The sequence below is a fragment of the Podarcis raffonei genome, chromosome 9 (genome assembly GCF_027172205.1).
Source record: "Podarcis raffonei isolate rPodRaf1 chromosome 9, rPodRaf1.pri, whole genome shotgun sequence".
Classification (NCBI taxonomy): domain Eukaryota; kingdom Metazoa; phylum Chordata; class Lepidosauria; order Squamata; family Lacertidae; genus Podarcis; species Podarcis raffonei.
The window spans coordinates 45,006,351-45,023,820 of NC_070610.1; the positions used below are offsets into that span (position 1 = coordinate 45,006,351).

General features: G+C 39.5%; 1 protein-coding gene across 8 annotated transcripts in view; it reads left to right on the top strand.

Moving 5' to 3' along the window:
• The window catches only part of INPP4B (inositol polyphosphate-4-phosphatase type II B), a 270,717-nt gene that overhangs the window by 221,371 nt on the left and 31,876 nt on the right, over positions 1 to 17,470 (top strand). For all 8 annotated transcript variants that reach the window (XM_053403297.1, XM_053403299.1, XM_053403298.1 and 5 more), the window contains 5 exons: positions 4,567 to 4,739; positions 6,695 to 6,818; positions 8,910 to 9,027; positions 12,364 to 12,504; positions 14,016 to 14,113. In XM_053403297.1, coding sequence (XP_053259272.1) covers positions 4,567 to 4,739; positions 6,695 to 6,818; positions 8,910 to 9,027; positions 12,364 to 12,504; positions 14,016 to 14,113 — 654 coding nt within the window. The remainder of the gene's footprint in view (positions 1 to 4,566; positions 4,740 to 6,694; positions 6,819 to 8,909; positions 9,028 to 12,363; positions 12,505 to 14,015; positions 14,114 to 17,470) is intronic.

Sequence of the window (17,470 nt, forward strand, 5' to 3'; positions counted from 1 at the left end):
CAAACCAACTTCCAACTTTGAAAATTTAAGCCACATTCACTTCGCAGTTAAGCTGAGGTGTGTACATTTGACCCAGCTGTTCATGCATTTGTGGCAGCTTCATGACTAGGAGTTGGGGGGCAGAGGTTACAGGTAATTTGCAGTAGGCGAAGACATCTCTGGCCTCTCTCTGGTGCGTACAGCAACATGTAAATGCAACTTGAAATGCAGTGGGGGGAAACATTTTGAGCTGGTTTTTGTGTACATAGCCTAGGAAACCCGGTTTAATTGAATAATAACTGATTATATGTTGGCGTTTCAGGCTTATTAAGTGGCTCCACCTACTGGAGAGAAAACATAACAGTGGAAAAACTAATCAAAATTTCCATGCAAAGCGTTTGGATGGCTTACATAAATAATTGAATTTCACTTAACATTGTATTTTTTTTTTAATAGATTTTTATTAGGATTTTATAAAACAAAGAATTCATCATTTCAAAATATATCCTTTCCATACATAAGGTTCACATAAAAAGCAAATACAACAGAAAAACAAAAATTATATAGGAAAAAATGAAAAAAGAAAAGAAAAATAGAGGGGAAAAAAGACCCTTATTCTTAAAATTATGGAGTTCCATACCCCTCTGTCTTGACCTCCTCGCATCCCCCTTTTTTGTGTTCCTCTTTATTCTAATCCAATTCAGCAAATTCAAACCTTTGTTAAACCATACTTAATTTTACATTCTTCTAATTATTATGTCCCGATTTTCCATTTTATTTTAATCCATATCTCCTCTTATATACTAATGACATAATAATGTTCTGTTCATAACCCCTTCTCCTTTTTAACATTCTTCTTTTAATTTACCTTTAACCAAGTCACACAAACCCCGTCACCTTCACTTCCCACAACATATTAACACTCCAAGATTTTGCAATATTTCTGTAAATAGTCCTTAAACTTTTTCCAGTCCTGTTCAATCAAATCTTCTCCCTGGTCACGAATTCTGCCAGTCATTTCAGCCATCTCCATGTAGTCGATCACTTGCATCTGCCATTCCTCCACGGTGGGTAAATCTTGTGTCTTCCAGTACTTGGCGAGAAGTATTCTTGCTGCTGTTGTTGCATACATAAAAAATGTTCTCTCTTTCTTTGGCACCCATTGGCCAACTATGCCCAAAAGAAAGGCCTCTGGTTTCTTAGGAAAGGTACTTTTAAATACCTTCTTGAGTTCATTGTATATCATTTCCCAGTAAGCCTTAACCCTCGGGCATGTCCACCAAAGGTGAAAGAATGTTCCCTCAGCTTCTTTGCATTTCCAACACTTGTTGTCAGGCAGGTGATAAATTTTTGCAAGCTTGACCGGGGTCATGTACCACCTATAAATCATTTTCATAATATTCTCCTTTAAGGCAATACATGCCGTAAACTTCATACCGGTGGTCCACAACTGCTCCCAGTCAGCAAACATAATGTTATGACCTAAATCCTGCGCCCATTTAATCATTGCTGATTTAACCGTTTCATCCTGCGTGTTCCATTTCAACAGCAAGTTATACATCTTTGACAGAATCTTAGTTTTTGGTTCTAATAGTTCCGTTTCCAATTTTGATTTCTCCACCTGGAAGCCAATTTTTCTGTCCAAATTGTAGGCCTCTCTTATTTGATAATAATGAAGCCAATCTCGCACTTTGTCTTTTAATTTTTCAAAACTCTGCAGTTTCAATCTGTCACCTTCTTGTTCCAAAATTTCCCCAATATTTTGGCCATTTGGCCTCCATATTGAGCTTTTTCTGAGCCTTAGCTTCCATAGGTGACAACCACCTTGGGGTTTTGCTTTCCAGCAAATCTTTATATCTTATCCAGACGTTAAACAGAGATTTCCTGACAATATGGTTTTTAAATGCCTTATGAGCTTTAACCTTGTCGTACCACAGATATGCATGCCACCCAAAAACATTGTTAAAACCTTCTAAATCCAAAATGTCCGTGTTCTCAAGAAGCAGCCAATCTTTCAACCAGCAGAATGCTGCTGATTCATAATACAATTTAAGGTCTGGCAGGGCAAATCCACCTCTTTCTTTTGCATCAGTTAAAATTTTAAACTTTATTCTAGGTTTCTTGCCCTGCCAGACAAATCTAGAAATATCTCTCTGCCACTTCTTGAAACAGTCCATCTTGTCCAGAATTTGCAAAGATTGAAACAAAAATAACATTTTTGGCAATACATTCATTTTTATAGCTGCGATTCGACCCAACAAGGAAAGCTTCAAGTTAGACCAAATTTCTAAGTCTTTTTTAACTTCTGACCAACATTTCTCATAGTTCTCTTTAAATAGGTTCAAATTTTTCGCGGTCATATTAATCCCTAGGTATTTCACTTTCTTAACCACCATTAAACCTGTTTTATTCTGAAACCTATCCTTTTCCACTTAACATTGTATTAGGCTGCCAAGATATTAAAATGCATTATCGTCAGTATCACTGTATTGCTATCACAACATGAATATATTACATATTATATTAAGACAGAACTCTATGCTCTTGAGACTTTTGGGGAAATCCTCAATATAAAATATTGCAGTGTTTGTAAGTATTCTGTAACACATACCTTCAATATGTTCTATACATTTGTACTATAATAAGTACTTGTGATGCTAATGTAAGATAGATGTAGGTTGAGGTCAAATGTGGTATAGCAGAGTCTAACACTTTCCAAACCTCTAGCAGTTACAGTTGAATTTGCAGTTCATTTTTAGAATACTGAAATCATGAGCTTGGTGGTTTCAGGATTTGTTAGGAACCTAATTTTAAGCAAATGCTCTTTGCCTTCAGTTACAAAGATGGAATGAACAATTAAGTAAATGTATGGTATGGTATGTCATAAAATAAACTTTGTCGTTATCAGTGGGAACCGACAGAGGAAGGGGGGGAAAGAGCCCAGGATACTGTGAGAATCACAAAAGCACCAAAGGATGCTAAATCTGCTACAGTTGTAAAAAAAGGAAAGAAAAAAGGCAATGTTTGCATTAGGAAAAATGTTTCTAGTAAGGAACAATCTGTATCTTTGTTCAAAGGCAAAAATGAGGTCACACCTGGGTTCTTATTTCCACTTTTCATCACACCTGTTAATTCAAACTCTGAATTAAAAATGAATTCAAATTGGGAACAGATGAAAAATAGAGTTATCTATAGTGATTAAAGGAGTAGAAATTAACTTGGGGGGAAATATGGAAGCACTCTACAGATATATTGTAGAAATTAACATCATGGGAAAGGTTTGATGCCATCAGCCATAGTATCCTTCTGGAGCAGCTGTCCAAGTTAGAAGTGGGTGGCACCGCTTTGCAGTGGTTCAATTCCTACTTGAATGAATGTTTCCAGAGAGTGATGTTTGGGGAGTGTTTTTTGGCCCCATGGAGCCTTCAATGTGGGTTAGATTTTATCCCCTATACTGTTTAATGTCTACATGAAACCACTGAGTGGGGTTATCCAGAATTTTGGAGTGTTGTCAGCAATATGCTGATGACACAGAGCTCTACCTCTCCTTTACATCTGCAGGTGAGGCAGTGGATGTGCTGGACCGTTGTCTTGTATTGGTAATGGGCTGGATGAGAGCGAACCAACTGAAGCTCAAACCAGATAAGACTGAGGGACTGGTAGTGGGCAGTTCCCTAGACCAGATGGGTGGTAGGTTGCCTGCTCTTGATGGGGTTATACTCCCTCTGAAGGAGCAGGTACGTAGCTTGGGGATGTTCCTGGATCCATGGCTGTTGCTTGAGGCTCAGGTGGCCCCGCTGTGCCCCTGGCTGGACAGGGATAGCCAAATGTCTGCCATCTATGCAATGGCAACCTCTAGGTTAGATTACTGCAATATGTAGGCTGGCTGAAAGGCCTCACAGACATGTTGTGGGTGGTGGTGGAGGGTGTAAAGGGAATGAATTGCTTTTAAGCTGCGTTGGCAATGTACAGTTGTTGTAACCCCTTGTAAAATTGTTCACAAATAAGAATAAATTGGCAGTTCGCCTCCCCCCCATGAATGTCAGAAAGTGAATTTGTCATATGTCAAGCTGCTGATTACCGTAACTGTTTCCTCTCAAAGCCAGTAGGAGATTTGTGTTCTGTAGTATACATCCATGGGTTATTGGGTTTAGGGTTTTTTTTAACTACATGCAATCACTTGATAAAGAAATCAATATGTTGCACTTCCTTAGCTTGACTAGAAGATCAGAGTATCATAACTATTTCGCTCAGTTGACCAAGCATTTCATTTATTTTGTTTTCCAGCTTTGATTTCCTCTCAGGCGGCTGTTACTTTGGGAAGTTCATTTAATTGCATCAACTAGGCTATGAACAACAAGTTGATTTTTGTGGATGTGGTGTTGTATTGAGAATGCAGGGATGAGCTGAGCTAATAATCTCATACACCAGAAGCAGCAGTGTGTGAGAGGAACTGCTGCAGGCACCTGACCATAGCTTAGTGTCTGTGCACAAAGAGAAAGGATTACATCCACTGATTTTTCTACTTTGAAAAGGAGATTTTTCTCTACCTTGATCACCATTCTTGATCTCCCTCCTTTGTTACAGGTGACTGGTATGAACAACTTTATCCACTCACAGTTACGCTGAAGGACTGTATTGGAGAGGTGGTGACTAGGGCAAAGCAATCAATGTCTTTTGTTCTGCTTCAGGAGCTTGCATGTAGCTTGCCACAATGCTTAATACTGACCCTAAGAAGAGATATTGTCTTCAGTCAAGCAGTAGGTGCTTCTTCCATTTCATAAACTTAATTGTTTTGTTTTGTTGCAGAGCTGTCGACTTAAACCCTGCCAGGTTTAATTGAGGCAGGCTTTCATTTTATTTTTGAAAAACAACTTAGCCACCTCCTAGAGTATAAAGGCATGTGGCTATCCCAGTGAATGGTATTCTGCCCATAGCATACAGTGGAAAAGTAGATCAGTCCTTTTCTGTCTCTACAATAGTTGCCTTAGTGCTGCAGTACTCCACTGAGACACCAAAGAACAAGTCTCCATCTTACTGCTTGTGACTCAGTCACATTTGGAAGGTGTTTGGCAAACTGCTGCTCTCTGGACTTTTTACTGCGTGTTTTCAGATGCTCAAGGCCCATTCAGATATACCAGAAAATACACTATTAATCCATGGTGCAAGTACAGGAGATTGTCTTGGATGTTTCTGCCAGTGCTTCTGAAGCCACCTCTCAGATGTTTGGTGGTGCCTCCAACCATGTCCTGACAGTAGAACACAACTGGTTTTACACAAGATCTACCCAAGCAGTCTCCTGCTGCTGTTATCATTATTGTAGGCAATGCCTTAGCAAAGATGATGCCTCTATGCCACAGAAGCGGAAGCTTCCCACACTGTTGGAAAATGCATTTTAATTCAGAATACCCTTTCATGATGAACACATTTTCAGCTCCACAGGCCCTTCCTCAGGGAACAACAAAAATGTGCAAACTGTTTTGTCAATAATGCAAAATCCAATTACCCATTTTGGTCATTAATGTAAGATATTCCACATAATATGAAAATATGGAAGCATAATACTTCCACATTTTAAAAAGGAAACATGGTCTTCATCTGAACAGTCATGAAATGCCATGCACAATGGTGCAATGGTGTTCTGCCCATTCACAAGGGGGCTTTTTGGCTTCCCCTTCCAGCAACAGTTGGTGTTCCTTTGGAGCAGCATGTAATGAGACATTAGGAGCCTCCCATGACTGCACAGATGTGCTTTTCTGCTCATGCCCAGAGGACTTTGGATCCGGGACAACAGTAACACAAGGCAAAGATGTTTCCCTTTTTCACATCTAGACAAACGGTTTTGGTATTTTAAAATGAGATATTAAGTGCAGAACTTGTATGTTTCCATGTTTTTACAGTAATGTCATACCTGTTCTTTGTGAAATATACATATATAATGCCATAATCATTAATTAATAATGTGAAGATGTGCCTGGTGAATCTACAGACCCGATTCATTCATAAGATGGAGCATAGGAATGTGAGCAGATAAATAGATGTTTTACAAGCCAGGAGTGTAGTTTCAAGTTACACTATGCAGCAAATGCACAAATGTGATGCTTTTGGAAACAAAATCATGTCTTATGGGATATGGTTGCACTTATACACCTATTTAGAAAACATGGTTTCAGTAGAAGGTGCAGAACAGGGGGAAAAGCACAAACTGGAGATTTGATTTTGAAAACATGAAATCAAGAAAAGTTAAATTAGTCAATTTTATCTAGTGGCAGGATAATGGTCCATTGCTCAGTGGGAGGCTTTTAATAATCCAAATATCCACTCTCTTTCCTACTGTTTGCTCAACTTCTCCTTTCAATGGCTAAATTCATATTATAAGGACAGGCTGCGCACCAAAACAACTAGCTAGGTTTGATTCCTTCAGATCTCTGGAATGGCTATGATCTGTGTCAATGCCTTATTATTCTATAAAATATATGCTTGATCTAAAAACTCTTAGGGTGTTTTTAATCTGTGATGTTTCTTCTGTAGTACTATTTGAGAATAAATGCTTTAGACATATCTTTCCAACATTCAGCTTCACAGACAAAAGAGTGCGACTTGGTTCAAGCTGAATTTGTGTTATTAATGCTGAGTGAATTTTGTAAATGACTCTTGTTATCTTTCTTTCTTTCTAATATAATTGGTATTTATTTGGTTATTATCATTACTCTAGCTTGCTGGATTGGTCTGTGGGTTTATAATCAAATTGCACTCCAGTTTGCGGGATCAAGGCTTCCTGCAGCAGCTTCACACGGTCGGGCTAATTGTTCAGTATGAAGGACTCCTCAGTACATATAGTAAGTGTTATACACTCAGATGGCTACATTAAAATGTTTTTAAAAAGCTAAGCTAAGAAGAATAGACAAGAGCTCTTGGCAGTTTTGCTCCTGTGGTGAGCTAAACCATAGCTTTGTTTAAGACAGAGCTTTCCAAACTCTGTGTCGCGACACGTTAGTGTGTAAGTATGTCGCATGAATGCTCCCCAAGCTCCTCCCAAGCCTGGAAAGGGGTTAGTTTAACCTCCCAGTTTGCTAGCAAAACTGATTTACTGTGTCATGAAATGATGCATGCCTTAAAAAGTGTGTCACCAACATGAAAGGATTGGAAAGCTCTGGTTTGTGGTGATGTCCAAATCCAGGCTTGTGGTTTAGTTCTCTCCAGACAACCAAGAGCCACAAACCATTGGACTAACTTCTGTTATTGCTCATGGTTAGTCTACAGAAAACTAAACCATGAACCTGGGTTCAGATTACACTCTTAAAACAAGCAATGGGGTTGCTCAGCATAGCAGCAGAATGACAGTGGAAGGGAGCAAAGTAGCTGCTATCTCTCCCTCTAGAAATCTGCATGTTCAAGCTAAGCCAAGCCATGGTTTGGTTTACTGTGATGTGCGGACCAGGCCATTTTGGTATTTCTGATACACAGCTGTGTGCCAATTTCTTTTCTTTTTAACATTTATTGAACATATATATATATATATATATATATATATAGTAGATATTCTCAGCTATGTTTATTTGGGAGTATAAGATCTAGCAGAAGAATGGATGGCTGAATAAACATATTTAGTACTATATTGATTGTTTTATTTCAGAAGACCGTTGAAGGGGGGACAGTTTGTTGTCTTTACCTGACCTGCATTATATTGTATGTGCTGTGTTTTCTATTAACTTGGATCCAAACAGCTTCTTACTGAGTGGAATCTGTGATTATTTTTTTCTTCTATTTGCCACTTCAACTGTGGCCCTTCACACCACATCTCATGCCATTTGAAAGAGCTCCCTTGACTCTCAGGAGCAGCTTTCTTGGGAGTACAAGGGGGTGGGAGTATGGAAACCAAACTCAATTTTCCCCCTCTGGCTCCAGCCAGTGTGTTTTAACTGGTCTAGATAGACTGATACCAGTATAAAAAGACACTATATGTTGTTGTTGTTGTTGTTTTTCCATTTGTAAGCCATACTTTCAGGTTATGTGTTGGGATATAAATATTTGAGTGTTACTATTCCAAGTACTTTGCCATTTTATCTTGCTGATCAGAATTACTGTGTTAGGAGGGCTCTGGGCTACTAGTGTTACAGATGCAAACTGTGGCTGAATGATGTACAGTATAAACATGCATCGTGGAGCTACTACCAATTTTGCATGACAAACTGCCTAGATTTGCTAGACCCGAGTCTATCACACTATCCATTGAATTAAACTTGCTTACTAATCCCCACTTTTGCTTTACAACTGAACTAGGAGTGCCCCGATGAATAAACTATGGGTGACATCCAAAAATGTGACCGCAGACTTCTCCCCTCCCCCAATCTGCTCCAGGGAGCTTCTCAACTTTCCAGACCACTGGTGGTTGGACACTGTTAGATTTCACTTTGTGTTTGCTACAGTTAATAAGCATCCTTAACAGGCAAACAAAATGGAAATATTATAATCAGCTCAATGAAAAGAGCAGTCGATAACTGCATAAGCTCTTGCATAATTAAATCTATTGTCTATGTGACTGGCTTTTGCATCATAACATTTGTGGTTACATCTGTTGTTCCGGTTAAAAAACTTCTTATGGATAAAATCCTATATGTGAAATATCCATCAGTAATTCAGACCTGCAATTCATACACATGATGCTGGCTTTGTGGGAAAGCAGAAATATCCATGGAAGGTACAGGGCAGATTTTACATAGTCCTAATCAAAATTTAAAAAATTGGGACAGGCTTATTTGTGCAGATACATGGTCAATGTGGAAATAACAGATTAACATATGACATTGACTCTGAAGCTTAGGAACTCTTTTCTTACATGTTGTTAAAATTGAAATAGACCAGTTAGAGCTTGTCTGTCATATTTTTCTTTTCATTCTATTTCGTAATTTAATTTTCATTCTCTGAAGGTGAAGAAATTGGAATGCTAGAAGACATGGCTGTGGGAATATCAGATTTACAAAAAGTCATGTTTAAAATAACTGAAGCCAAATCAGATGACCTCTTGCCTATTATAACTGGAAGGCGGTGAGTGTTATCTGTTTCCTGAAACAAAGGCATAACATTATGCTGCGCCAGAAAAATCAAATGGAAACTCATCTAATGCTTTTTCTAGCTGCTCTGCAAATGTATTTGTGTAACTATGATTTGTAACAAATGGACAGAACGCGGAATAAACGCCCTGAAGAGGCTTGTAAAGATAATAGTCTTCTGGAATATATCAGTATTTGTGAGAGAAATAGATAATTGTATAAAGCACTGCCACTCTCCTCTGGTATTGAAATCCTTGGATATTTATTGAAGAATGGCATTTTGTTACCAGCTTTTTGCCTGTGTATACAAAACACCCTTCACACAGAAGTGTAAGAGAACTTTTTTTTTTAAGTTACTTTCCCAAGAGAGTTGGGAGTGTTTATGTCAAAACACCCACCCACACAGGGTTGCTACCACTAGCCAATCCTGCCAACTCCTTTGCCAAGCACCCTTGCCCAACACCTGGGCAACCTTTACACCTGACCAACCAACCCTCCCTTTACACCTCATGCGCCTGCTCACCCCTCCCCTCCCCAAACAGCTTACACCAAACCCATTTTAAATTATAGGGGAGGTGCTTCAGAGTGCAGTTTCTTTAAGCACCTCCCCCTCCATGAAACCTTCCTGCACCCATGTTTCACTGAGCGCGGGTGCTTCACAGAGTAGACTAGCAAACTACTTTGTGAAATGCCTCCCCCTCCATTAAACAGCTTGCCTGTGCTTCCTGCCACTCTGTTGTCATGCTGGAGTTTGTGTAGCCACCATGGTGTGGCTTTGTGAACAGCAGTGCTACAACAGCCTTTCGTTTTTGTGTACAAGTGAAGGTGTTTTTCAGTTGAAGCCTTGCCATTCCATTGAAACCTTGTGTAATATTCTTAGTAGTTAATTGGCTGTGCTTGAATGATAACAAACAGTGACTGAGAGCCCAGGAATCCTGGCTGCTTAACGGCTGCCTTGTTTGGTTTGGTTTTTAAAATCAGCCTCTTGCATTTATCTTGACCATCTTAAAATGTCATTGAAATAATAATACATTCGATCCCATCTATACATTCCTGTTTGCAAGGCTGGGTAAACGAGATTATTAGGTCTGTTTTCTTGGCAGCAATGGATAGAATTAGTTCTATATAAGTATTAGCAATATGCCTATCCTAGAGAAAAGAGAGACCAAACATTGAGATGTTTATAATGACAATATCAGTGTGAATGCTAGCCAGTGTCAGGGAACCTGTGGTGATACAAAGTTCTTTAGATCTTGCTTTTTGTCAAGTAGGATAAAATAAACTAAGCAAAAAGTACTTAACAAATATGTCAGTCGAAAACATTAATGTGTATCAAAATTTATATTTTTTAAAAGAAAAACAAAACCTATACATCATCCAGAACTGCGTATGTAAATACACAGATACCATCACTTAAGTGCATAGGATAAATATAGGTTTATCTTCCCTGGCAGGATGACATTTTTATGTTCAGACTTCAATCTTTAGTATTTCTCTCACAAATTTTGACTTTCTACAGTTCTCCTCTCTGGAAATGTCCCACCTGCTTCTGGCAGTATCTCACTTTGACACCAGATTCCCTACAGATCAACGAAACTTGTTAGAACAATGAAAATGCCTTTGCTTTTTAATTTCACACGTTACTACATTAGGAAACTCTTCTGCAAGTGCAAAAACATTGATTCCTATCATTATAGGATATAAGAAACCATATAAGATAAAAGAGGCAATAAGAATACAATTAAAAATCAAATAATATCAAGCACAGAACATTAAAACTGCTACAACAGGGAATCACAGGTGGGCAGAGTATTGTTGCACTCTTGCCCTGCTTGCAGAATTCCCTTTGGCATTTGGTTGGTCACTGTGAGAACAAGTTGCTGGCCTAGATGGGCCATCATCGGCTTGATGCAGGAGGCTCTTTTCCCTTTTTTATTATTTCTGGTGTTTTGGAAAATGATTGTTTGCTATTGCATGTGACTGTGGCAAACTGTGGTTTGATCAGACCATGCCTTCCTACAAACCAGCAAGGGAGAAGGGAGTGCATTAGACTAAGGCATATCATTGTCATTAGCATGACACCAAGCCATGGTTTGGCATTTTATGTGGATGCAGGAAGAGTTTTTGTAACTCTGTAGAAAGTGCTTCAAAAGTTTGTGTGCCCTCATTTTAATGCTAGACAAGCAGTAAGAAGGCTAAAAGCCTTTTCTCATTTTTTAAAAATTTTACTTATTAATCCTTTTTCCCACTTCAGTGAAAAAGTAATTATAAAGAAACAGTTCGTAATTAAATTTCTGATCCGATTGTTGTATAAATTTGCATGCTTTTAAGAAATAAAGAAAATTTTGATATCTTGACATTCTGAGGTTAAGACTTCGCCAATCACGAAGGAAATGTGATTTCTAGATTTAGCATTAGCGTATTACATTCAAACCAAGGGAGGTTAGTAATTTAAATCCACGTTTTCTAAATATGTGTTAAGATACAGACAGGCTGCTAGTGTGTACTGGCTTTTTCTAAGTTAGTTTCATTTCGAGAGAGTCTTGTATCATAAGCAGAATGCCAGTTGAGCTGCTAGCAATGCCATGTGAAGAGCTGTGAGTGATACTCCTTTGTTCGTTAAGCAAGGAGAGGCAGAAAAGAGACAAATGGCAATGAAAGCTACTGGGCAGATGGAGTTGAATTCCAGTAATCCAGAAGAGGTACTATAGCTTCGTGCTCAGAGATGGAACATCGCCCCCCCACCCAATACTTTTGAAGTCAGAACAGGAAGTGTGCCTGGAAGCAGAATGCGAAAAGTGTCAGCTCTGTTGGGATGACCTTCATCAATAGTTTTTATCTTTTGGGGACCCAGGTCCCACCTTTAACCCCAACATGCATTTTGAGACCCATTTATTGCATTTTTATCAGATGTTTGTAAGGTGGTAGTGTTGCTGTTGTGACCCACCTTAAATCAAGCCATGACCCAGCAGTGGTTGCCATCCTATCCAGGTGGCCAGTAATCTACAGGACAGTTTTCAACACCTTTTCAGGTTCTTCTTCAGGGACTGCAAGAGACCTGAAAAGGATCAGCTTTCCATTTATGTTTCTGATTTAGGGCAGTGGCACCAAAAAAGTGCTTGCTTTCTCTCTCTCTCTCTCTCTCTCTCTCTCTCTCTCTCGGCTTATTTGAATTTGGTTAGGCTCCAGTAGTTTTCATGATTTAGGAATATGTCCTCTGCCTCTTACATAAAGTTTATGTTGCCCAAGTGTAATTTAAACAACAACAACAACACCCAGAGTTTTTCACTTACACATTGCACAAATCAGTCTTATTCTTTTGCTTTCCTAGGGGACATTATGTAATAGAAATCAAGCTCCCAGGAAAGATGTTTGAGCTGCTTCCACAAGAGATTAAAGAAGGGAAACTGCTCCATGTTTATCCAGTTCTCTTTAATGTAGGAATCAATGAACAGCAAACACTCGCGGAGAGGTAAGTCATCAGGATTACGTTTCAGTTCTTGGGTATTTTGAACGAGACCACACAGCCTTTCTAAAGCTGCCCACCCATGGAGTAATAGGATAATTGCCTAGGAGACCAGACTACAGAGGGTACCAAGGTGCCAAACACAGCATTTTTTGCCTCGTAGCCCATACAATGCAGGATGGCTGCTTGGTGCCAGAAAGTGAGACCTGTCTTTAACTGGAGGTGCAAAGGAGGCAAGTTCTCATTGTTTCTTGGTTTTAAAAAGTCATAAACAGTCTTCAGTAGCACAGCACAAATACCACAGGTGCCTACCCTTCTAATATGCAAAATGCAAGCTAATTCTACTACTGTAAAAGGTGACACAGGAAAAACAAAAACTTGATTGTAAGACTCATGAGTGGTTAGGATGGTGTGCCATCCCATGCTGTCTGTCACAAAGGCTTTAAATCCAAAAACCTTCCTCTGGTGATTCTGCTTTTTTATGTTAAAACAACTACAAATAATTTAAATTCCCTAAATAATACAGCTACCCTCTGATACTTCCACAAGAAATGTCCTTTCAGCAGGGCCTCAGCAGAATGGCAAGCTGCACTCTGCCTCCTACCTCCATTCATGCAATGTTTTTGTACTTTTTGGTACTTTTGTATCGGTACAGGAAAATAGCACATCCTACACTTCATCACCTTTGGGGCTTTTTAAAATTCGGCGAATTCTGCAGTATTCATTTTGAATGTGGATTTCATTCTGACCATAGCTGACTCAGAATTAAGTACTACGGATTTTACAAGACTTTACTCTCAAGTAAATACACTAAATATGCTAAAGCTTTAATTGTATATTGTAACATTTAGTTTACAATATAATAATGTTTAAATTCAGCACTGTGGTTCAATGAGGCCAGAATCATACACTTACATTTTGACATGAGAACCCTATGTTCAAACCTACTGCTAAATAAGAATGCAGTCTGTGTCTATTTAATGTAAGTCTCATAGAGTTCAATGGAAATTACAAGCTCATGAGCATAGAATTGCAGCCTGAGTGGCATGTGAGCTAGTTTCCATTTCTGAACCTTTCAGGGCCTTTAGGGAAACAGAACACACTTTGTTCTCGAATTAGGAAGTTGTAATTAAATGGTGTGCTCACAAAATGATTGATGATATAAAATAACAATACAGTGGTACCTCGGGTTACATACGCTTCAGGTTACATACGCTTCAGGTTACAGACTCTGCTAACCCAGAAATAGTACCTCAGGTTAAGAACTTTGCTTCAGGATGAGGACAGAAATCGTGCAGCGGCAGCAGGAGGTCCCATTAGCTAAAGTGGTGCTTCAGATTAAGAACAGTTTCAGGTTAAGAACAGACCTCCAGAACGAATTAAGTTCTTAACCCGAGGTACAACTGTATTAATTCAGAGCTGAGGTGGTTGTTTCCTGTTCCATTTCTTTGGGTGGAAAATGTCTGCTTGTGCAGAAATGCTGCTTCTATGCCAATTGGTCTTCTGTGATTGCTTAGGTTTGGAGATACCTCTTTGCAAGAAACTGTTAACCAGGAAAATCTGGAGCTGCTGAAAGAGTATTACAAGCTGTTCACAGAAAAAATGCCTCCTGATTGTAAGTATTTAAAAATGTCTGTCTTGGTTCGTTAATCATGTTGAAGTTGTTATGCTTAAATGTTATTCATATGAAGTTATTTACATTCATTTATAAGTGTATGAATCTCAATATAAGCCTAATGGTGGGTTTATTTATTATTTATCTAATTACAAATTCTGGGTTGCAAATACTGCCCTGTTATTCTCCCAAATCCTCTTCGCTTGAAATAGAATTTCCCACTGGTATCAGTGGAAATTGGCTTAAGGATTAGATAGGATAATATTGAAACCATGTTTCCATAGATGTTCTGTTGCCCTAATTGAAAAATTATTCTCTACAGTTTATCCTCGGGTGTCTTGATTATGCTGATTAAAATGATTATAGCAATGCAAGTCATTGTTTTCTTCTGACGTGTCCTGGTGTGTGGCATTGCTGGTCTGGGTAATCTACAGACTTGAGCCCTTAAGTTGTTATTTCAATTAACTTTTTTCAAAATTGAAAGTGCATAGCTCCTTCCTTTTTAGTAACCTGCATTGCCTTCTTACTTCACTGTAAGGGACGTGGGTGGCGCTGTGGTCTAAACCACTGAGCCTCTTGGGCTTGCTGATTAGAGGGTCGGCAGTTCAAATCTGCGTTATGGGGTGAGCTTTCATTGCTCTGTCCCAGCTTCTGCCAACCTAGCAGTTTGAAAGCACCCCAGTTCAAGTAGATAAATAGGTACCAATGTGGCGGGAAGGTAAATGGCATTTCCGTGTGCTCTGGTTTCTGTCACGGTGGCCCATTGCACCAGAAGCTATTTAGTCATGCTGGCCACATGACCCGGAAAGCTGTCTGTGGACAAACGCTGGCTCCCTCGGCCTGAAGCGAGATGAGCACCACAACCCCACAGTCACCTTTGACTGGACTTAACCATCCAGGGGTCCTTTACCATTATCTTTTTACCTCTTACTTCACTGTTTTAAGGTAATATTTGCTGCTGCAAGTCTTCGCATTGTTTCTCCTTCCAGATCTGCAACTCTAAGGTCTCTTCTGCATCTCCCTTGAAAATGCATTTATACACCAATAATCTCTAAATTGGCTGCAACCACCTTGGAAAGAGATCTTGCATCATAATATAAAGCTCACTGATGGTTTCAGCTCATGTGTTAAAGCCATGGAAGGAAGGCAGCAATGTTATACAGACCAACCAGCTGCCACCTCTCTTTAGCCCATGTTGAAGATCCGTGCTATTTTGGCATAGATGGGAAGGGATGGGCAGGGGAGGGCAGCAGCATAGCTAAACTCTCTCTCTCTGCTTGCGGATCCTCCAGTTTGTTGATGATCCCCACAGCCAAAGAAAATGCAGGGTGGGGCAAGATGTGTGGTTTAGCTCTAGCCCAAAACCTGAAGTAAGGAAGGGAAAGAGAGCCAAAGTAAGTTCAGTGCTGCAATCCAGCTTTTGCTCCCTTGCTGAAATCCAAGCCCCACTTACATGGAAATATGCCCTACTGAATTTGATAGGATTTAGTTCTAAGTAGACGTAGTAAGGACAGTTCTGTAAGGTGGTAATTTGCCCAGTTAAAAGCCCCTCTTCACCCAGACCAATCTGACTGAATTTACCTGATCCAGGTCCTGCCTAAAAAATCCTCAAAGTGGTCTCTCTCTCTCTCTCTCTCAGAACCTGTCACCTAGCAATACTGCTGACCAGGCTTGCAATGTCATAATAGCCTTGAACTTGGACTGTCACAGTCACAGAATACTTTCCCCTTCGAAACATAAACAGACATAAATACATCATTTCTCCACAAGGGGTCACAGTGAGCTTGACCTCATCTGTTGATGAGGTTGAACCACGTCCAGATTTTTTGTGTGGCTGGGAAACATTATATCAGAGGGTTTTTATTGGTGCAGGTAGCTTACTGCCACAACTGCTTAGAGCATTTTTTTCCCTGTTGATTGTAGTTCCTATATACAACTGGCTTGTTTATGGAACCCTTTTTCTAAGACACATTAGTGCTTTGTATTTCTTCACGACACCGGAACAAATTTATAGCATACCTGTATTATGTAAACTAATATTTATTTGATCCTGAAATGATTTAACTGTTGAACTCAGGCAAATAGGACTATCAGTTCTTCAAGAGTTGCAAAACGATTCATTTTCTGTCGTCAGAATATGAACATAACTTTTATTGTGGGTGGAGTGAGAGCTTTGGGTAACAAAGGCTGTATTTTGGCTGCTTTATAGTAGTTGCAAATGCTGTCATGATATTCAGTTCATTGAACTAAGATTCTCTATGCCTGCTTCCTAACATTTGTATTCTGTCTACGTGCCTGAACAGAAAAAAAGATAATCTTAGGCTGTGTTCACATTACTATTGGCTCTAGCATTCTCCCACCACTGGTGTTTGAAGCTGTGTACACATGATGCTAACCACAATCCATCTCTATCCTGGAGTTTATTGAGAAATATTGCTGTTTGATGCATTTTCTCTAAAACCAGCTTCCACTGAACCTGAGAATGTAAGCCACATTCACTTTGCAGTTAAGGTTAAGCTGAGGTGTGTACATTTGAGATAGCAGGTGCACACGTGCAGATAACAGCTTCATGATCAGGTGATGAGAGGTTGCCGGTGTGAGCAAATCAAACAGCTATTGTGCACTGAGTGAAGACATCCCCACACCATCTCTGGTGTGACAGCAAAGTGCAAAAGTGACTTGAAATGTGGGTGGGGATGTGTGGCCTCACTACATTTTAAATTGTGAATATGTACATAACCCCAGTCATAGAAAAGCAGTCTTCAGAATCTGGCCGCTTGATTCCTTTTGAGGCGAGACAGCCTATTACTTCATGTGTTGCTTCTCTTGGAAACATATGCCAGGTTTGCACCCTAAGCATCCCTGGCACAACTGAAACTCTGATTGTGCCTATGAGCAATGTGGGCAGACTACGAAGGCTTCATTTTTAAAAATGTCATTATTCAACAGGAACTTATTTATACCGTGGTTTTAAGTGCAGTGCAGCATTTTTCCAGATTCATGCCTTCATTATTGTTGTTGCTTTAAATTGCCTCCTTGCTGTGACATGACAGGTGACTCAATTCTTTGTGAGTTCATTTGCGCGATAGAACCAAGCATGCATTTCCTTGCAGCGAAGAGAGTAATTACACTGCACATGGGCTTCTGGGCTTTTGCTTGCTGAGATCTTCAGCAGCCACTGGAATTAGTGCTAATCAGGTTGAACTTTTTTATATATAAAAAACCCCCAAAACAAAACCATGACAGTTAATCAGAAAATTACTTTCTTCTGCTTTTGCTATGTTCTGACTTTGATATTTGAAACAGCCATATATATAATCTGAAAATCAGTGGAAAGGTAAGTGCTATATAAAGGAC